We start from the raw sequence: 22,257 nt of genomic DNA on the forward strand, positions 1-22,257 counted from the left end.
TGATCTATAAAAAGCAGGAAAAAATAAATAAAGGATTTGTATATTTCCCTCGAATATAATCTTAAAAGATGCCGTAACTGTCGTAGATTAATCGCATGGTGAAATGCAAATACAAGAACATGTTAGTATATCGTACAGAGTGGGCGAAGAGATGCAGCCTCCTTCCCTATGCCCGTTCGTTAGCCACTCTTAGCTGTTCTGCCGCCGTCCTGTAAAAAACATCTATACTCTCCTGATCTCTAAGGGGATTGACAGATTTATCCCATGCATGTTTCTGTGACTCTATCATCATCGACCGAACGGCCTTGCCTCCTCCGCAGTCCTTGAGCTTTTCCACAAACTCATGCCCTTCGTGGAGCAGCATGTCCCACTCGCAGACGTACAGAAAGATATCCTTGGGCAGAGCATCTGCTAGCAGCGAGGGAGGTGCCAGTAAAGGCGAGGCATATGGCAGATGTCTACTGGCTTCGTGAGGCATGTAGCTGTGGTCGAACAAGGTGGTCATGAACTTCGGCAGCGTCTTGGACGGGAAGACGCTTCTGTCACGGCGTATGTGTCTAGGCAGGACGTAGTCGACTATCGGGTACCATGATATAATGGATATTATCCGCAGAGACAAAGCAGGCGTCTGTGACCGCCCGTTATTATTGCTGCTGTCACTGCCGTTGTTCGTTGAGGTGGTCGTGCTTGTATGTCGAAGCAGATGCTGTGCCGACTGGGACCTCGAGGCAGACGGCCTGCTGGTGCTGCCCGGCGGATACTGCGACAACGTCGACAGATGCAGGTTTATCGAGCTCCCGTCTTGCGTCTCGTAGGGGGTCAGCGTCGTCGATGGCGTCGGCGAGGGCTTGAGAGAGTCTTGCCGGAGCAGATGGCGGCGCAGGGGAACGGTGAAGGCGAGATTCCCGCCAGACGAGAAGCCGGACAGGCTGACCCGCGACACATCCAACGCCAGCTCGGCCGCATGGTCCTCGAGATACTGCAGGGCCCTGACGCCGTCGTCTACAGCAGCCGGAAAGGGCGCTTCGGGCGCCAGGCGGTATTCCACGCTCACCACGACGCTGTCGGCGCCTTCGACCACCGCGCGAGCCCAGCGTGCGTCGTCCGTCGCCTTGCCTATGCAGAACCCGCCGCCGTGGAAGTTGACCACGACCGGGTACCGGTGGCCGGCTCGCTTCTGCTCAGCGTACCGCTTGGGAGTGTAGAAGTACAGCTTCACCCGCTGCGAGTCGAACTCGTCCAGCCGAGGCAGCGTTCGAACGAAGGACGGGCGCGGTGGTATCGGCGGAGGATAGCCATGGAGGACCATGCCGATGCGCATCAAAAACCGCAAGATCACTATCTGCACCCGCATCCAAGCCTTGTTAGGAGGTCTCTGTTCCATTGTCGGCCTGGGATCAGGAACGTCGGCTCGCTTTCGACGGGTGTTTTATGTGTATAAAGGCGCCGCGGGCACCGGTCGAGAGGACATCAGACGAGCAGCAACAAGGCCCCAAGAACCGACCTTCTAGAAGATGAACAACAGAGCAGCAGAAAGACGAGCCTGGGTCATTCTCAGCCGTGCCGTCGATGTCTCATGCCTCAATCGCACGTCTGAGCAGCAGCCTTGTTGCTCCTGGACCGAATAACCAGCTGCTTCAGCCACGATATCTTCCTCGGCCCTCCCGTCTGTGGCGAGACGCAGGAACACTCGGCTCTCTCTGTGGCCACTCGCAGCTCTGGACCGGCCATAGTAGCGAATGCTTCTGGATCCTTGACTCTCTTATTATTGCTTCTTCTGCCTAGCTCGGCCTTGCGGCTCGACTCTTCCGGTTGATATGACGTCGTTGGTGCGTCTCATAAAAGCTTGCAGGCCTGTCCGCATAACTACGATATCCCTGATTATTGTGCCCGCAGAACAGGAGCAAAAAGTTAGCAGTGCCGGGGTTGGCTGCTGCCTCGTTACTCTCGCACAAGCAAGGGCGTTGGATTAACAGTGAGGATTCTCTCGAAATAACTAGTGGATATATATCTCGAGAACCGATACAACCGCGGTTGTTCCGGTTCTCGCAACATATGGATGTAACTACGGCCCCAGCGGAACAGTTGCTCGCCCCGTCCCAGAGAAGGAAACAAGCCCACGTACGCAAGGCAGGGCAACCGCAACATTGCAGGCTATTCGGATCACAGAGGAAAACATACTCTGGTTCTCCGTGGTTCTGCATCATAAATCAATTACAAAGCTCATTCGCCTAGCAGACGGTGGGCCCAGAGAAGATCGCTTCGTTGATGACGCCCTTACCTCGCTTCCGATAGTGCCTGTACGTACGGCTATAACTATAGGCCTTTCTCGTCTCCTGCCGTTGCCCTCTGCCTCTTTTATCTTAACGCAGCTAACGTCCTCGATTTTGCATTATTCGCTTATAAGTGACCCAATCCTTGCATTCGTTGGTGTTGGGACGTCATAACTCCGAACAGGGGCTAAACCGCTCTCCTCTGGATACTTATCCGTCCCGGAGACCCCGCGGCAGTCACCTCCTGGAAATTGCCAGAAGACGAGGAGAGTGAAGCCTGACTTGTTGAAGCAGTCACTGAAACCCTCAGAACTTTTACCTTCCACGAAACGCAAGATTCAAAATGTCGGCCCTCAGGGATGCGATATCGAAAATCAAGCAGTCTGCCTCTGAGTCTGACTTGATCCCCCACCGTCGCTCAAATCTTGGTGCTTTCCTTCAGGAGAAGGAATATGTTTACTCTAGCGACGACTTCAGTGATGATAACAGCGGTGTCTCCAGCAAGAATGAACAGAAGCGTGCGGCACGGCGCGAAAAAAAGGAGCAGAGCAGGTCCAGACTGAGCACAGAGACAAGAGACGGCTCAATGGACACTACGCGGTCGGAACTCAAAGGCAGCAATGATAGCCCTGCAGAGAACAATGATGATACTCCGGAGATGAAGGCACGATACGGTGATCTTCCGATGATGCAGTCTAGAGATCGTCCGCGCGCAAATCTTGCCAAGTTCGAGTCCATCATAGACGAGATGAAGGGTCAGGAGCTGACATTCCGTGCTCGTCTACACGTTGTTCGTCGCATGGGCGCAAAGTTTGCATTCTTAGTATTCCGGCAGCAGCTGCATACCTTACAAGGTGTTCTACATACCGAGCCTAAGCTGAGGTCTGCGAACATGATATATTGGGCTGAGCGCATTCCAGTTGGCTCAATTTTGAAGGTAAAAGGACGTCTAAAGGCACCAGACGTTCCTGTCTTTGGAACAACGATTCATAATCTCGAGCTCGAGATTGAAGAACTCCACGTTGCTGTATGCCGAGAGGAGCCAGTGCCATTCAGTGTATATGAAGCCGAACTTGCCGGTGCCCATGAAGAGCGGCTGGAAGGTATACGCCAGAAGATTCCCGATCGCACGAGGCTGTCCAACCGAATCCTCGATCTCCGCACTGATACCTCACAGTCTATCTTCAGAATTCAGTCTGCCATTTCTACCATGTTCAGGTCCTGCCTTGATGCGCAGAATTTCATTGAAATACATTCCCCCAAGCTCCAAGCAGCTGCCACAGAATCAGGAGCTAGCGTCTTTGGTGTGAACTATTTCGGACGCCCTGCTTTCCTGGCTCAGAGCCCTCAGCTCGCGAAACAGATGGCAATTGCATCAGATTTTGAGAGGGTCTACGAAATTGGCGCGGTCTTTCGAGCAGAGAACTCGAACACACATAGGCATCTTACAGAGTATACCGGATTGGATATTGAAATGGCCATCGAAGAGCATTATCATGAAGCTCTGGAAGTCCTTGACAGCGTGCTCAAATCTATATTCAAAACTATCTATGAGAAATATCGGTTGGAGATAGAGGTTATCAAGCACCATTTCCCATCTGAGGATTTGGTTTGGCTCGATGAAACCCCTATTATTTCGTTTGCCGATGGAGTTAAAATGCTGAATGACTCCGGCTGGGTGGATGAGAATGGGAACAAGCTATCGGAGACTGAGGACTTTGGCACACGGGATGAGATTAGGCTGGGTGAACTTGTCAAGGAGAAGTTCCATACAGATTACTATATCTTGGATAAGTTCCCGGCAACTGCCCGACCTTTCTATGCTATGCCACATCCAGATGATGAAAGATTCACCTTATCATTTGATATTTTCGTTCGAGGACAGGAGATTGTTTCTGGTGGTCAGCGTATCCATCACCCTGACCTACTGGACAAACGAATGAGAGAAGTTGGAATCGACCCATCCACCATGGAAGAGTACATGGAAGGCTTCAAATGGGGAGCTCCTCCGCATGCCGGTGCTGGAATTGGTTTAGAGAGACTGCTGATGCTAATACTGAAGCTCGGCAACATCCGGCTGGGATCTCTTTTCCACCGAGACCCAAAGAGCTTCCCTCGTCATGAGCAGCCCGTCCCTCTCCGCCATCCAGAGGCATCAACCCTCAACCCTCCATGGCAAGATGAAAACAAGCCTCGCAATGCACCGGTTGATCCCAGTCGAAAGTTGCAGGCATTGGAAGATCTTATTGCCAACTATGGTGATTCTACGTCTACCTCATGGCTTGACGATAGATATAAGATTTGGCGGGATTATGCCACAGGTGCTGCGGTTTCTTATGTACCTTCTCATGGATACGCAGTTATCGCTGGAGACCCCCTTTGCGATACAACCCAGTATCGTCGCATTGTTGTATCTTTCCTCCAATGGCTAAAAAAGGAAACAAATCTCAGACCAATTTGGATCCTTTGCTCTGCCGATGTCGAAGAAATACTCGGTGAACACCTGGGTTGGCGAAGTCTTTCATGTGTTGCTGAAGAACGAGTTGACCCTCAACGTAACCGTGCCGCATCAGATGGCGAAATAGCCCGCAAGATCCGTCGGGCGGAACACGAAGGCATCAGAATTCACGCGATTACTCCCGGCGAACCCGTCCCAGATGACATTAAGGAGAAGATAGATGCTCGAATAGAGGACTGGAAAAACAATAGGAAAGGTACTCAGATCCATCTTTCTGAAATCACCCCGTGGCGCGACCATACTCATCGTCGATACTTCTATGCAACCGATAGCGAGGGCAAAATCTGTTCTTTCGTCGCCCTTGCGCAGCTGGCTCCTCGTCATGGCATGCAGGTTAAATACAGTCTAGATTTCCCAGGATCCCCGTCCGGTTCAATTGAATATATCATAACTCACGCTATTCAATCCGCTGCAAGCTCGGGTGTGAAGTCCCTTACATTTGGCGGTGGTGCTATTCCACATCTAATCCCTGGTCATAATCTAAGCAGCGTCAAAGCCAAGGTGCTGCAGCACACATATGATACCATTGTCAAGCAGTTCAAGTTAACTCGGAAGACGGAGTTCAGGGCTAAACTTGGAGCGCACGAGGAGCCCGTTTATATCGCTTACCCACGCCATGGGCTGGGTACCAAGGGAATCAAAGCGATTTTGAACTTCTTTGAGGATTAACTACCTTTGATTTTTTTTTTTTTTTTTTTTTTTTTTTTTTTTTTTATACCTTTCCACGCAACCGTCCATTTTTTGGGGCTTCTTTTGGCATTTTCATGTGAATAAATTGTAAAGATTTGAAATAAACTAATTTGGCATGGAATAATTGCTAATGAGTTTATGCTTCTGATATACTGATGACACTCCGAACCAGTTCCAGCTTAGATATCTTGTCCGTACGGTCAATATACCGGTAGCCCTGGCTATACGTTGAGACCCTTATCGTGTTAAGTATAGTCTAGGCTGACAAGCTAGCCTTGGGAAGCCTTGCATTTTATGGATGGACCAGATAAGCAACGATGATCCATAGTTACGATTCTTCTTTGAAAAGACCAGGATACGACACCGAAAGAAAATATGACAATAGCCAATTGTGTTGACATCGGCGTCCCATTCACATCACGGGCCAGAGAGGCTGACAGGGGGAAATAGCCTCCAAATACAGTCTACCTGTTCGTATGTATAACTATACGTAACGACATCTAGGTAAGCCTTATCGATGCCATCGGCATTCCCTATATGAGCCACACTCCAGCACATCCCCGGATAGTTTCTCGATAAACGGTGAACTTAGGCCTTCCCGACAGATACACAGGGGACGCCGTCCCTACCGAGAAGAAATAAGTATCGACAATGACCTCCTTCTCCATACGAAATCCTTCATGCTTAGTTATGAAATCACAATGCGAATGCTCCCAACTTTTTCGGAAATTTTGAGCGATGAGGATTCGGTATGCATAACTCCACTGCAAGGTTAGACATACACAAGGCTATATTAATATGTTCAATCATATATAACTAGCAGGCGTGGTAAGGCTCTATTCTTCTACTCTGTCTCCCACCTTTACGTTCTTTGAGAGAGAATGAACATTTGAAGTCAGCTCCGGAACCTCTACCATTATTGCACGTCTGATTAAACCATTAGTTATCTTCCGGGAACAAAGTGAGACTCAATGCTATATCATATTTTGTTTATTCTACGAGTGCTAACATTGAACAATAGCTAGGAGATTTCATCAATGGCAATAGAACTTGCTGGCGCAGGTGCACCATCACAAACTGCACTCCAATTAGCAGCTCGACATGGAAACCATGACGAAGCAAAACTACTCCTGCAGACTGGAATTGATGCAAACTTCTTTCCTAAGGGGACAGAATATCCACTGGCTTACGCAATTGAGTCTGGTGATGCAGAAACAGTGAAGGTTTTACTGGAATACGGGGCAGATATCCACCAAGCTGCCAAAAAGCATGGGAATGCATTGATAGCATCTATTAAAAGAGGAGAAGAGGAAATATTTAACATATTTCTTGGGAAATTTGATCCCAACTCAACTGATAGAGTGGGAGCTCCGGCTCTTTACTTCGCAGCCGTTGGTGGGCATGAAACCATGGTGAATAAATTGATACGCCGTGGAGCTGATGTTCAAGCCTGCCGTGACACGATATTCTCCCCTATCATGGGTGCCGGGCTTGGTGGCTGTAGCAGGATTGTGAAAACGATTTTGCAGAATGGAGCCGACAGTGACCACGCAGCCTTATTCGCAGCCTCTTCTGTTGGAGAAGATGAGCTGGTCACTCAATTGCTCCTTCGTGGCGCGGATGTTGGTCGATGCATATTACCATATGACCGCGATTTACCCATTCATGCGGCTATGCTTCAAGGCCATGAAACAACAGTTAGGATATTGTTAGCAGCCGGAGCAACACTTATCAGTCGACATTTCCCTTATGTTTTCCTTGAAACGGCATCTCGGGGGTACTTTAGGATTTCTAAGTTGATTCTAAATGAGCACCTTACTGGTCATATCCGGTTATGCTTAGGGACGAACCCTTTTTCTGGTAGAATCAGCCATATACCGATTGCTTTGCTACTTTCAACTCTCAAGGTGGGAGTGAGAAATAGCAACGCCTCTTTGGCCTGGGAATTTGTTGAACCGTATGGCCAAACCACTGTGGACTTCATGGAGTATTTACTTACTCAGGACTCCATACAACTTCCTGTTGACTCTCCCAAATCTGTCCTTAAATCGGCTATCAAACATTGCAATGATACCCTACTGTCTTTCCTCCTGGACAGTTTTGAAGTAAATGTATCTGGAGATTTCCCCAACCTGATAGAGTTGGCGGTCATCAATGGCAGTGTCCCCACGTTGGAGGTGTTATTGAAGAGAACTACAGAGCAGACCGAATCAAAGACACTTCGGTGGAAACTGTACCTCAGCCGGGCCCTGAACACAGCTGTTGAGAGAAATAACTTCCATATGGTAGAACTCCTAGACCGTTACGGTACTTTCACTAAATAAATATTTTCTGCGGCTTATCTTCTTCTATCATGAATGTCCAAATAAATGACAACCACAATGGAATAAATTAAGGTATACTTCTCTCGAGCCATGAAGATTCTGGTAGGTTGGAGTTGTGAAGGAGGAGTAATGTTATAGCTAAGATCTAGATCCCGCTCTGTATGGTTTCCGAGTCCCCAAGAACGAATTGGGCCCATATATCCACCCCCTTCAAAATTATACTATCAGCAAGAATGAATAGTGATTGTCGTTGACTCCGGATAGAGTTCCAATGATGGTTCAACTGGTCGCTGGACCTCCCTGAAGCCAAATTCAACCTCCGCGACGTTTTTGACAGAGAAGACTCCATCAAAGTCTAAGTATTTTCGATATAGTACTGTGACGGCCGCGACGATTCGGAGAACAACTTGAGCCAAAGACACTCGCTGAGCCGGTCGTATCGGCGGCTAAGTTGGGAATATAGTTGGGTCGACGACGGCTAGAACAAAGATGCCTCTCAACTGTAGTCATAACTAGTCTATTTCACAATCAAACTTTCCCATGGTGTATTTGGTTCTATTCAGGAGTCACTTACAACGTAACCTAACAGAGCTTCGAAGGGCCATATCATCAATAGACCCTTCGTAAGGGCAGCAAGAGAGCCAATATTTGTTGCGTCATTACATATCTACTAGTTCTCCCTCGATCGATAAGTCTCTTCAAACTTGCCTAGCCTATTGCTAAAACAGTGGGTGCTATTATAACGGTTAAGTTAGTTAACTAGTTATAATAGTTATAGAATAGCGAAGGCTTTGGATTGAGTTACTTATGGGTCCAGCTTTCTATTGCGAAATTTTCGCCATTGTATCTATCCGCGCTCTGCAGTAAAAGGAGCGTTAGCAAAAATGTAGTAAATAATTCACTTGCTATGTCATCTTATAAGTAGCCGTTCTTAGTCTAGATTGCGTACCGTTCAAGAGGCGGAATAGAATAAATCGGCCTCAAAAGTAGGCGCCAGTACCTCTGAATCAACGGTGATCAGCCAGTTTGATATTTTGAATCGATCTTTGCTTCTGCGTGTTTTCAGAATGCATACTAGTCACCAGCACTGCGTAGAAGTGTCGATTCTCGCTGATACCATCATTGAAGAAATCCATAGTGTCCTTCTTACTTTGCTGGCTCTAGGAGTTAACGCGGAGCGGCCATACGTTGAAAACTGTTAGCTAAGTGGATAGATACAAGGGGGTATGTCAAGCATGCTAAACGTCAAGTCGGAATCTTCGCTCATAACCGGCTGGACAGCACCCTAGTTCTGAAGTTAGCTACTCCAAGAGACGCAGCTGTGGCAAGTTCACTTGCCTTTTTTCCCGCCGTAACATTTTCATTCTTGGGAGAGTGAATGTGCGGATTTGGTCCCGGCTCTCATCCTTAACTAAGGTTTCAATCCCCTGGTAGAAGCAATCAAGGACAATCGGGCCAAATCAAAACTACTGGTTCGCCACTATCGACACGGGTATCTCGCAGTATTTACGTCTAGAAGAAAAAAAAAAAAATACAATTTTTATATTTTTTGTTTTTAGAGAATTTTGGGTAAATCAGTGATATTTTGTATCAGCGAGCACAAGCATTTTTAGGTAACAGGATAACACGTTACTAGATACACGTAACTAGTTATAGACAGAATATTGGGCGTGACAATATGCAGGTAAAGGTTGGATTGAACTGGGCCGCCGTATATATATGAACTTATCAGACAGCCGCTCAACCCCACCATGGATAGTAATCAAGAAAAAGGCGTGAAAGAAAAATGACAGAAAGATGTGACGGCAAAAAGCAAAAGACATAACTCAAAAAGTATGTACAAAGCTCCTCCATCAGGAAAAGAAAATAAAACTATATAAAAACCAGAGCGTATGCACCGTCCACCACCACACTGAAAGGAGAAAAAAGGAAAAGTTCATTGCCACCTGCAACGGCAGAGGTATTTAGTCCCGAGATCTTTCTAGTGAAGGAAGATCTTGGTCTGAGTCCTTGGCGAGAACTGAGATATATATTTACAGGAGACACGAAACATGCAGGGACATCGAAAGGACATTGACAGACATAAAAATCAAAATTTGTAGCGTGGGATATAGTAATTGTGGTGAATAAAAGAATTATATCCATATCCCTTGGATTATAAATAGAATTCTTATGTGTTTAAACGAGATGGTCGGAGGTCACATTAAGAGAGGTGCCAAAGAAAGTGGACGAGCGTGTGGAGGAGAAAGCAGCCAGCTGGGAGCAAACATGCTAGAACGGAACGAACTGACAAAAACAAACTCCTATCCCTTGGTATGGCGGTTGACTTATTTTGATCCCGGGTTGGTATCAGCGGCAGGGACTCCACTCATGGTATCTTGCTGTTCAACTTGGGCATCAGAGATCTGCAATGAATTTGATTCGGAGCCTGACGCAGGAACAGGAGCTTGCGCAGGAACATGGCCAGGAGACTCATTGCAGTATTTTGATTCTGCCGCCTTGAGCTTGGCCTTGGTGTCTTCTAGTTCTTGTTTCAATGCCTTGATATAAACGATGGCCATTTCAACTGTGCTCGCCTTGCTAATGGGCTGATTCGTAGAAGGTTTATCGGGGACTTTCGAAACCCCAGTTGAGGAACCATCCGCAGAATCTTTATTTTGCTCTTTCTCCTTGGCTCTATGAGTTAATGAAGTTGGTAATAAGCTTTCGATCTCTTTGAGGGCGGAATTTATGCGATTTCGGCGACCTTGCTCAGCAAGTTTATGGTTTGTTCTCTTGGAGCTTAGATTTTCGGCAAGGGCTTCTGGGTATGTTACTCCCGGTAGGAGTGTACCTTCAAGAATATGTTGATAATTCGATTTTGAGGCAAGATGTAAAGCCGAGGTTTCGCTTGACACACCTGTTAAAAGTCAGTACAGAGAATGAAAAGCATTATAGATATAAATAGTGGGAATAACAAGGGGTAAGAGTAGTAGTACCGTCAGCACGAATGAGAGGTTGTATGCTCGGGCTAATTTTTGGTCTCAGTGCTGGACTCTGGGCGGCGCTCATTCCCTGGCGTTTCTTTGTCACTCGAGAACTCTGTTTCGAATCGGATCGCTTGAGGCCAACCGGGCCGCTGGGTGATCCTTTTGCTTTTATTACAGGGCTTGGGGTAACGGAGTTCGTCCCTTTTAGTTCTGATATCGATTCAGTGCGCGGTTTTATAGTGTGCGGCGGTTTGGCGTGGATGGTCGGCGTGCTTTCACCACTTGGCACTCCCTGGAGCGAAGCAGGTTCCGGGAGTGATATGTCTTCCATGTGCTCTTCTGGTGCCAACCCGACAACAACAGTTCCATTCCTAGAGAACTCTCCATCCATGCCAGGGGAGATCTGCTGCTTCTGTAATTTCATGAGGGTTGCTGGAGTTGCTACTTCGCTCATGGTAGTGGGCTGATCTTGGGCACCCATGTATGGCGATTTTCCAGATCTTGGTAAAGCGGGTGGTGGCATCAGCGGCTCCGTAAGTGGCTCAGGCGAGACAGAATCTAGACCAGATCCTTCATTGCTGCTGGAATTGCGCGAATTTGAAGTTCTGTTAGCAGCGGCCTGGGCAGAGAGCTTTTTCGCTCTCGCGCGGGCTTCGGCTTCAGTCTGCGGTCGCGAACGACCGTTTTGAGGTCTCACCAAGGGAGACTGCCGTGATAGTCTAGTGGCCTGAGACTTGCGTCGTTGTTTCTGAATAAGCTTCGGAGAGTTCGTTAATGGGCCCGTTGTTGCTGGATGTTGATGTGACATGTCGGTCGGCGATGACAACATGGAGCCGTAGTCCATATGTGAGCCATTGGGAAAAGTAAAACCGGCTCCGTTTGATTGCCGTGCCTCTAAAGCTGGAGATGTAAGTGGGCTCAGATACTCCCCTGGAGTGGTGTATTCGGGGAACCTTAGCTGATGTTCTAACGGGGTCATAGCTGGTGACATGAGGGGAGTAAATGAGCTCTAAATAATATGTTAGCTGTTGGTTCCATGGACAAGATAGCTTGAAAGAAACGTTGCAAATAAAGATAAGTGGATGAGCTTACCTGATCTTCCAGTCCTCTGGTAAAGGGTTCATATCCTCGCTGATGTCCAGTCTCGAGGCGGAGGTTATAGTTATGCGATCCACAATGCATATCGGCGCTATCAGGCGTTGGTGGAACAAACGACTGACGTTGGCCATAATTTGAGCCATAAGCATTCTGAGAGTGCTGCTGCTGCTGTTGCTGCTGCTGCTGCTTCATATAAAAGTGCTGCTGCTGCAGCTGCATTGAATTGGAGCCTTGTATCTCCATTGGCGTGACGGGTTCGCTTCCTGCCATGGTGACTGAGGCTGGAAAATGCTGCTGCTTTTGCAGGGGTTGGCTGGTGTTAATATGTTCCATCGAAGTCAGCCCACTGATATCCTGCATTCCGGTCGTTGAGACAAGTGGCGGCGCTGTGGTCACCATATTCTGGTTCTGACGCTCACCAGCATTACCGCCATCAAATTCGGCAAGGTCGAAGTTGAAATCGAGAAGACTGGTATAGTCCTCTGCCGTGGTAGGGATCATGGCTGCGGCGGCTTCATCAGGGGCGTGCTCTGGCCATGACGGCAGAGACGGATCTTGATTCATCTCAAGAGCTCTCAGTCTCTTCGCTTAACAGACCAATACTCTAACTATCATGCGATGCGACGGCAAATAGATGTGTATTGAAGCAGCGCGCTTCGTCGAGGTCGGGTTTTAATGCTCCTGGGCCCGAGGTGTTTTTGGAGGGGTCTGGTTCTTGCGCCGCGGACGTACGGTATTCTCTGCGGGGGTTGGAATGTGCGAGCTGCTTCGCAGCAACTGTTCTGTGCGATCGAGTGTCCGTTCGATATATGTCCAATGGATGCAGCGATGGGCACACGACAGAGAAGAGGCAAGCAGAGCGAGAAAAGACGAGCGAGACGGCGAGATATGGGTATGCAGAAACGTCGCAGCAGGCCTGGCGATGGAGTGAAGGCGAAGAAGAAAAGGTCCTCGAGGGAAAAGAAACGGGCGACAATAGGCGAGAGGGACTGCAAATTAGATAAGCGGGTCAGATAAAAGTATTTTTAGGTACTTTTACATATAAAATCAGGGCAATAATACTTTAGGGTACAAGCGCCGGCTAGGGCGCTAGGCTGTGATGGGCAAGTCACATGGCAGAGCCCAGTCAATTTCCCCATCAGGCCTAGCCGAATAAGGAAAAAGCAACGTCAGCTCAAGGATTCCGCTGCAAAGACGCGAAGATGCAGGACGAACAGGAGATGAACTGTTCAGTCTGCCTTGTCATGGGTCGTCAAGCTCGTCTAGTTACTGTGCTGAACAGAAGGAGGCCAAAGGCTTTTGGCCAGAAAGGTTTCGAATCTGTTCAACAAGAACGCTCACCGTCGGACGAGGACCTCCCCGTTGTACAGCCGGGACTAGGTTTAATCTTCCCACCCGTCTCAGGCACGACTGAAGCTTACTCAGACGGAGCAAACAGCTTTTTCCTTTCGCCAAACTCCATCCAAAATTTGATATACATTGTTGTATATTTTTTATACTAATTGCAAGGACTGCACCCCACAGCATATGCATGAAACGTGGGAAGAACTGAACAGAAACGCTTTTTTTTTTTTTGGGTTGCAACTTATTTTTCAATTATGAACCCTTGACTCGACTCGCAAGGCTATTCAGTGGCGCTTACCTCGGACTTGGCTCTTTGCACTCCCATCATGAGGTCGCCCCTCGCGGCGGAAATGCAGGGTGCAGCTTCCGAAACCCACTATTCCTTGCATCAAGGGCCTTCTGAATGGCCCTGCACGTCACTAGTTCCTCTTGCTCCGAGAAGGTGCCCCACAGGAATCATGCTTAAAACGCTAAATATGTGTGTCTCAAAAGTCGAAAGGGTGCCTTGGGAAACACCGGCTACTTCTATCCCAGCGGCACGGTCACAGAACGACATCTTGCTTTTTGTCTCTCAAGCTTTGACCTCCCTGTAGAAGTCCAAATGACAACAACGCTCGATAACCCAAATACTTTGTCATCCTCCAGTTCATTGTAATTTTCGTAACATGAAATCATGCTCCATATGTCAAAAACATTCCGAGTCATTTGCCACAAAGTATGATTTTTGGCAGCTTGATCATGCTTTATGATATGTCGACTTGTCACACGGAACTATTCCCCTCCCTCTACCCAAACATCCCAGGTATATCGGATAGGGCGGTATATTTCCTGCGACAGATGCGTCTCCCCTGCTGCAGACCCGCGAACCGAAAGTGTGGATAACAACGCCTCTACTTAGTGCGGCGCCACAATGCAGGATGAGAAGGTCAAGGAGATCATCGGATAGAGAGATTACTATATGATCAGGCACAGAAAGCCATGAAAAGCAAAGTTGCTTCGATCTCGAGGCTCTTCTTCGAGTAATCAACTCCGCGCATCTTGGTTACCGAATTGCTTTCAGCCCCAAGGTTTGACCACTCTTCTTTTGTCTTACTCCTTGGATTTGTTATGAAGCACTGCGCCTTTTATGTTATACTATAACCTTAAACCCTGCTAATCATCTTCATACGCGATAACGACATCGTATACGCCCGTGCTCCACCTATAAAAATGCAACGTTGACATGTAGCTTTCAGTCCTGGCCCGGATGAAAACTACGTCTTAGCCACTAAGCCACAAGGTTACCATTTTAAATCTTGCAGTACTCCTGAAATGTAGTGGCATCGACAGAATTGTCGCGATTACCGCTAGCTAGAAACACAAGAACACTTCGATTAATTAGCTGCCAAGTATATCGTCATTCCTGGTCAATCGAAAGTATTCGTCACTGGCATCAAGATCTACCATCTGTTCCCCGAAATCTGTGCGCCACAAAAAGGGAGTTGTCTCATAGGGGATAAGCTGATATCTTTTGCCTTCGGAAACGAGATAATTAGTTTAGCTGATGACTTGAAAATGTCTTGGAATATGCGCAGTCGGGGTGTTCTTATCCTGAACATTTACAGCCTGAACTGGGTGGAGATCGCTCACGCCGTGATCAACTCCTGCAAGGAGACTATGGTGGTGGGAGCTTGATAGGGAGCCACAGCATAAACTTACGGCTAATATTTCCGCCTTATTATTAGTGTCATACCAAGCGAACCTTTTAATTGCAGAGTGCTAGTATAGGACGAAGAATTGGGATTTCTATCTCTCAGGTGTGCAAAAAGGCCGCGATTAGAAGAAAACTAAATAATAGCGATAGTTACTCAATTTTTGATATTGTAGCTATCATCTGAGCCTTTCTATGTTAGCCACATTTCTATATGAATAAGAAAATAAATGTGCAACACCAAGTGCTATCTAGTGGGTATTCACTGGCCCCAGTTATAAAGTATTTCAATGTGAGAGATATCAGGTACAAATAAACATCTTAGTCTGGGGAATGAGGGGGAATGGGGAAGATAAACAATTACTACTGTTGATATTGAATTCCCGACACAGTGGTGAGCTACAGAATACAGAACAGACATGTTGAGATATCTCCGCGGGGTTAAATACAATATCTCTAATCATTGCACTGTATGGGAGCGGGTTTTCTTAATAGCATCTCTGGTTGGTTCACCTCTCAGCCTCCTCCACGCGCCATGTACATATGCGATCGGTGCGGCTCCAGAAAGGTCTGGGGTACCTAACTTGGACTATATGATCGTTAGAGTTATCGATAGGTATCATGTACTCTATTTGAGATGGTTTAACCGTGCAGGTGTACCTGACGTGACAATGCTAGCAGGAAGGGGGCATCTACCGTTGACAACTAGGTACCGTATTTTGAGACCGTTACTGTATACCAGAGGAAAAAAAAAACGAAATATGTAAGGAGTACACTGTATTCTTAAATTCTTCATGGTAATTAAGCTTGTGTGTCTCTTTGCCTGGTACTAGTTAATGTGGCTTGACACTTAGCTGACCTTTCATTAGGAGGTGAATATGAGCTACCCGAACAACAGATAAGGTGTCTTTCTTATTCTACTCTAATACTCCGTACATGTCGATTATACTAATTCACCATGGGCATTAGGTTGATAGACACTGTTTATTCTACCACAATAGACATTGTAGTTATGTTCAATGTTGTCGAGAGAGTGATAGCTGAGTTTCAAGGCTCCACAAAAATATGCTTTGAACTACCATTCTTAGATCATATTCTTAACCTTAATTTGGCCTATCCATGATTGCTCCAATCTACCAATCACACGGAAGTTGTAAGGATGTCCCAGCTTTGAAAAAGCGAAATGATCAAGGGTCCTTAGCTAGCACTTTAAACAGCGGAATGGAAGTGACCTGAAGTTTGAAAAAAGGAAAAAGGGATAGATAAGGACACTCGCTGCGCAATAAGATGCTTGCCAGCGTCAGGGATTATTACTGTTCTGCGACACTAATGAGCACATGGAATGCTTTTTCCTTTCAAACAAGGCAGGCTCCCTGTACTCCATACAAGTTCCCATCCCATTCATGGAATTGGAGAGACTCAGGAAGCAAAATTGCAACGATATTAGTATTGACTAACGAGGTCGTTAATCTGCGGGGCTCCGTACGCCCGGCATCCGGTATCGAACGAGCATTTCTTTTCCCGTTTGTGTCCACAGTATGGAGGGCGCGAAGGCAGAGTCATACAGAGTTTAGCTCTTGCTCTTTCTTTTGTGCGCACTTAGGCACCTGCAGCCAGAAGCAGAGCTCAGAGTTTTCTTACCATCAACACGGAAAATTCCATTTGATTCCGCGGGGAAACACAACTTCGGAATCTGAAGTGGATCGGATCCGTTATTGCTTCTGGTGGCTTTCGGACTGGTGCCGCGAACTAAAGTGATATCTCAATTTTTAGTGGGCCTTTCAACCACTTTCAGAGTTTGCTTGCTGGGTTGACATCTGCCCGGCCTGCTTGACAAGACCTGTAGCTCGTAATTCTATTTTTAATTTTTACTTTTCTATATAATTTATCTCAAGAAAGAAGAATTGGAAATAAAATTGATTTTCTTCCTGACAAGTCGAACTTGGGTTAGAATCGAAGCTACATATTGTCATTTCTATAATGCTCTCTAGGCGTTTTGAGGGACAGAATAAATCCACAGTACCCTTCCCTCTTCTAATTCTATAATATCCGCTATGTAAGTATCTAGCTCTCCACTATTTACGGAACCTTCAAGGCCCATCCCAAAAATACGCTAATATTTTTACGGATAGCTACGAGGATAGCCATCTCGCTCTGTGGGCACGCATAAGAAGATTTCAATTCTACCGGAGATTTGGTCCCGTCTGGCCAGACCTTTGAATGGCTCAATATCCCTGCACCCACCCGGATAACCTCAGCTGATATCTGGCAGTTCGTATGCCAGCTTACTTCAACCACTCTCGACTGGGTCTAATACACAAGAAAATTATATGTGACGGTTGATATAGCCAGGACTTGACCTTGTACAGAGTAAGTGCCACATATCATATCCAACGGGGGCAGTTCAATCCAAGCAAGTGCTAGAACAGTGGCATTATCGGATTTTATAGGTTTTGCACGCCGATACGTGCTTTGGATGTTTATACTCTGCTGGCACTCTCAGTACGTACCCAACAACACGATACTATATACAACCTCGGGATACCAAAATGTTATGCATAGTTTGGTTATGGAAGTATTCAGTATTCAGAGTACTTCGAAGTGCCACTAGGGATTATTTGCTAACATCTAAATCACGACTTACACCATTCTTTGGGTAATAATCTGGAAATATCTGTATAACCTTGTTGGCTAACAACCCGTAAGGATAGCTGGATAACCCTTGTTGTTAATGCGAATACATGATACCTTGTGAGAACTATTCCTATATTTGCCTTCCAATGGTCTTAATAAAGTTATCCAGATAACCTGCCTATTTCCAGGTATGATTGACAGAAGTAAATCCTGAGTACGGCAATAGCTGCCATGATAATAGATTAGTTTACTAATTGAACTTTATGGACAGTAGCTTTCAACTGATGTTACCCATACTTTCTACAATACATCTCGATTTTCGAGAAGAGTATACAGCAATACGGTAGTTAAGCTTCAAGGCTACCTACAGATATATTGCGCAATATGGCACGGTCTGGATTGTAAACCTCATGCCTCTCAAAAAAGAAGAAAAAAGTTTCTAGGCCCATTGCGAGTAGGTCTGTCAATCACAAGACTATCATGGAAGGCGACTTTTAGAGGCTTCCCCACATTTTCGTAGTATGCCTCAACTTGACCTATGAAGTAACTACTAGAAGTTGACAGTTAAAAGATAGGTTGACAGATAACAAGAATTTATTCGGTCAAATAGGTAGCTAAATTGAAGTGATCTTCTCACGTAGAGTTCGAGGCAGGGGATAAGATATACGTACACAATTTTCTGGGATGCCGGGTATTAGTTTAAATAAGTAAGGACGTCGTAGTAACTCTTGGCCGGCATAGCTAAGAGAGTAAGCCAGAAATATGCCGCATTGATTCATTTTCTATATGTCGTTCATTTCTAGGTACATATAGAGGGTGGACAATGAAACGTGACATTCCTCAAATGAGCAAATATATAGAGCAATAAGTCATTCGCTTAGCATATAAAGACCAATTATACCTGCATAGAAGTGGCACGTATGTGTAACTAGGCTTTGTGGTGGCTATCGATCTCCTCGGAGGTCGTTCTCATAAAGACTTATGATGGATAAGACGTGGCAGTATAAATACCCGTTGATATTTCACCTATATTCATAGCTACAGTTATAAAAATATCTCTTCCTCCGTGAACTTCTCGAAACAACGTGTTATATCAGCCCTCATCACCGTTATGAAGCTCTCACTCTTGTTAACAACAGCTGCCATTATGCTTGCTTCTGTAACCTCAGCAATGCCACTGCAATGCCTTCCCAGGAATCGTAAGTTATTTACCATGTTAATGCGGCCTGGAGAGTGGATAGACTAACAATCTTATTTTAATCTAACACAGGTTTCTGCTTCGATGACCCCGAGTGCTGCTCCGACCGTTGCGTTGACCGATGGTGTTTATAAATATGCATGCAGCAAGAGCTATATGGGTATAATGGCAGCATTTTGAGCGTAAGTCATCTTTAGATGTATATAGGATGAAAAATCATGGTCACTCGGCTAATCAGTTGTTTGACTAGCCTTTTCTCTCCTTCAAATAAACAAAGCCAGAACCAAGAATCTTTTGTTACAACCCTGGCATTTGATTGAAACATCTGAAAGAATAGCTGTTTCTATAGCTATAGACCTTTACTGAAATCTATAACTCGCTCCATCGTTTTCGGGATGAGATGAAACAGTTGGTTGAGATTTGGGCCAAGATAGTTTGATAGATTATGTAATAACGACACTTGCCAAGCTTTATTTTCCTTCTTTTGAAAAGTGGGGTCAACCAATAGTCTAGCCTGAAAGGGACTAGTGGGTACGCATCAGCAAACCCCATGTCACGGGGTTGTCGCTCACCTTGTGGCTATCATCATTGTCATATCATCTTCAACTGAATAGTGGTCACATCTTACTGCGAAGAGGGGTAACGGATATACAGATGTAAAGATACTGTTATCCATCTCTCAAGTAGCACTCAGACGGACGTTTCTGACTATGCAAGTATCGTTCGGTAGTGTTAGGTTTTATCAGCAAAATGCGCCCTGCAGCCTCCTCCAATTCAGCGCGAGGACGTCCCCGCAAAACTGCCACACCGAACATAATCAATGCAACACCCTCCAGCGAGCTTCGAAACGCCTCTCCCCCAGCATTCTTTCTATCTCGGGGTAACGAAATGGACGGATCTGACTCCAGTGCTCCAGGAACCCCAAATGATAGCACTTATGGAGTGCAGAGCTTAGCAGATACAATTGATGATGGGATCAGCGGGCCGTTGCCTCCCTTCCACAGTGATGTACACGCGACCCCCGAAGGTGATGTTGGTAGTTCACCATTATCAGCCACATCCAGAGCTGCCATGCCCAACACACAGGAACACAAGACTGAAGACTCATTAAAACCCCATCACTATCCATTGTCAGATATCGGCATTACTCTCTCTGGAACTCCTTCATTTATCGGCTCCCCAGGCGAACCAAATTCCCTGCCAAGTAGCCCGAAATCCTCCTCAACACGGTCACTTAGGAATGTTGACGATATGCCTGCAGTGGGAGGAAGCGGCTATACCGATGGCGAGCCTGATATAAATGAGGCCCAGGTGGAGCCAACAGAGTTACAGGACAGTACTTCTCAGTTGGTGATGCCTAGTATCAAAATCCCTAGTCGACGCCCCTTTACAGACAGGGGTAAAGCTATGGGACGGCTAAAGATCCTCCTTGCTGGAGCACCAGGTAATTATGTACACCCACGCTTCACTTAGACTCTGTGTCTGATTGCTAATGGATTTTGAACAGGCTGTGGCAAGACTTCGTTATTGAAATCTTTTGGACAACTATCTGCAGACATAGTGCATATGGATCCGTTGCCAGATTCGGTGTCTATTCCACCTTCAAGTTTGGTAAAGTCTCGCAGGAAGGGGAGTACGAAGCCTCGGCGTATCAGAGAGTGCGAACCAATATCTGAAATATATGCTAGCACAAAGCCGTACCCATCCTGGTGGTCAGATATGGATGATTCTCGTGTCCTCCGGCGAAGAAAGAGTTTGGGTGATGTCATATTGGAGAGAAATCTCTGCTTCGTCGACACTTTTGCTGGTTCGAAGAATGCCGATCAACAGACAGAGGTGATCATTCAATATATGAACAAGCAATTCACGCGGGCCGTGTCTGCTGTACGGTCTGTAACTACAGATTTCCAAGGGTTGCTTTGCGGAAATGGTGGTCCCCAGGTAGACGTCATCCTTTATCTGATATCCGAAAGTGAGTTTGAACCGAGAGTTCGGCTATTCCTGTGACTTAGGAGCTAATGTGTAGGTAGAAACTATGACTGCTGATATTCGCAGTATTCAAAAGTTATCCAACTTCACAACGGTGGTTCCACTGATTGCCAAGTGTGACAACTATACACCTGCTGAAGTTCAGGCAATAAAGAAATCTTTCATTGAGCGGGTGCGAGATGCAGATATGAAACTGTCTTGCTTCGGTCCTTTTGGAGAATCCTTGACTAATGACCATGTGTCGGGCCCGGGCATTCCCTTTATGGCATCTTCTGCAACGACTAATGACGATGAGACTATGGATGCGAGTGTCCTCATGAGTCCCGAATACGTACAGCCATTGGTACCTTCAGACTTGGGGTTTGTTCTGGAAAGGCTCCTTGATAGAGACAACGCCGCGTGGTTCCGACACTCTGCTGCTAAGAAGCTGGTAGAAGTCCAGCAACAACCACGCTCCCGTGCGCCATCGAACAACTTTCTACGAACATCAAGCAACTATGGTGTCTCGTCTCTCCCTGACTCACATCTATCCCCTTATCTGCCTTCCACACCAGCATCTGCCTCACACGTGCTTGCTCCGCCAGGCGAGAGGCTAGGACTGTCTGAATATACGCTTGCGCGAATGACAGAACATACTCGACGTGAAGAACAGTATGCTCAAGCGAGGCTGGCAAAATGGGCCGCTGACCTGCAGCAAAGCCTACAAAATGAAAGAAACCGTTACGAGCAGCTAGGTCGTGGAGAAAGGGCTGTATGGCTGACCGAAAAGCTGGGTGAATGTGTGGCTGACGGAACCCTGGTGCCGCTCTCCCAGACACCAGGCTTCCCTGGTTTCGGGAACACCGTGGACAGAGCAAATGAGAAAGGAAACCTTTGCGTGCAGACGCAGGACGGCCGCCGGTTTGAGTATCGAGTTGCAGCGGGAAATGTGAACGCGGCCGACCCCCTGGGCCTGCTGAAGCTTGGAGACGACCTCTCACGACGGGGATGGGTGTTGGTTCAGGTGCTGGGCGGTGTTGGCATAGTGGGCGGACTGGCGTTATGGATGGCACAGACCTGGGGTCTCTCTGGTGTAAATGGCTCCGCGGTGCATCACTAGACCGGACCGGATGGGAGCAACGTCGGCGTTCTGGAGTCCTCTTTCACCTCACTTTTGCTAGACGCTAATGATTAGTTATCTATTCACTTTGATTTACTTATTCATACTAGCATCTTCGCTCACTTTCTTTGCTTTCTTCTACGTCTCGGCGCTTATCGTCACTTATCAGTTGCGGTGAAGTGCAAAACTGCCCGATCGGGACTAGCGCCGCCGTACCTCGTAGAACTGTATGGAAGGTTCGCTTGGACTCTTCCAGCAAGCTTTTGCCCCCCAGAAGGGAAAAAGTGCAGAGCTTTATAAGGACCTTCGCTTCGTCGACTTCTCAACTTCTTCAATTTCTCCCACTTCAACCTCTCCAGCTCCTCCCACGCCTCTCTACGTGCAGTCCGTCGACGACTGAATAGCTACAGCTCCTTCTAGCTTCCAATTCT

The 22,257-nt window shown here is 46.9% G+C and overlaps 5 protein-coding genes across 5 annotated transcripts; 4 read left to right on the plus strand and 1 right to left on the minus strand.

Moving 5' to 3' along the window:
* The first annotated feature begins 24 nt into the window (after window positions 1–24).
* Window positions 25–1,550, plus strand: TERG_12491 (uncharacterized protein). Its single transcript, XM_047751441.1, has one exon. It carries the CDS (start codon window positions 692–694, stop codon window positions 1,439–1,441), a length of 750 nt encoding a protein of 249 aa, XP_047607097.1. The 5' UTR covers window positions 25–691; the 3' UTR covers window positions 1,442–1,550.
* A 249-nt stretch (window positions 1,551–1,799) lies between these two features.
* Window positions 1,800–5,462, plus strand: TERG_06958 (aspartate-tRNA(Asn) ligase). Its single transcript, XM_003232919.2, has one exon. It carries the CDS (start codon window positions 2,617–2,619, stop codon window positions 5,458–5,460), a length of 2,844 nt encoding a protein of 947 aa, XP_003232967.1. The 5' UTR covers window positions 1,800–2,616; the 3' UTR covers window positions 5,461–5,462.
* Window positions 5,463–5,560: 98 nt separating this feature from the next.
* TERG_06959 (uncharacterized protein) lies at window positions 5,561–9,211 on the plus strand. Its single transcript, XM_047748692.1, has one exon. The coding sequence runs from the start codon at window positions 6,519–6,521 to the stop codon at window positions 7,803–7,805; it is 1,287 nt and encodes a 428-aa protein (XP_047604680.1). The 5' UTR covers window positions 5,561–6,518; the 3' UTR covers window positions 7,806–9,211.
* Window positions 9,212–10,132: 921 nt separating this feature from the next.
* Window positions 10,133–12,436, minus strand: TERG_06960 (phosphate-sensing transcription factor PHO4; the record flags this gene model as incomplete). Its single annotated transcript, XM_003232921.1, has 3 exons — window positions 10,133–10,704; window positions 10,784–11,783; window positions 11,867–12,436. The coding sequence occupies 3 exons, from the start codon at window positions 12,434–12,436 to the stop codon at window positions 10,133–10,135; spliced, it is 2,142 nt and encodes a 713-aa protein (XP_003232969.1).
* A 6,370-nt stretch (window positions 12,437–18,806) lies between these two features.
* TERG_06962 (uncharacterized protein) lies at window positions 18,807–22,017 on the plus strand. The gene is made up of 2 exons (XM_047748693.1): window positions 18,807–20,710; window positions 20,769–22,017. The coding sequence occupies exons 1-2, from the start codon at window positions 20,305–20,307 to the stop codon at window positions 21,824–21,826; spliced, it is 1,464 nt and encodes a 487-aa protein (XP_047604681.1). The 5' UTR covers window positions 18,807–20,304; the 3' UTR covers window positions 21,827–22,017.
* The last annotated feature ends 240 nt before the right edge of the window (window positions 22,018–22,257 follow it).

Source organism: Trichophyton rubrum, assembly GCF_000151425.1.
Source record: "Trichophyton rubrum CBS 118892 genomic scaffold supercont2.8, whole genome shotgun sequence".
In the NCBI taxonomy this organism is placed as follows: Eukaryota; Fungi; Ascomycota; class Eurotiomycetes; order Onygenales; family Arthrodermataceae; genus Trichophyton; species Trichophyton rubrum.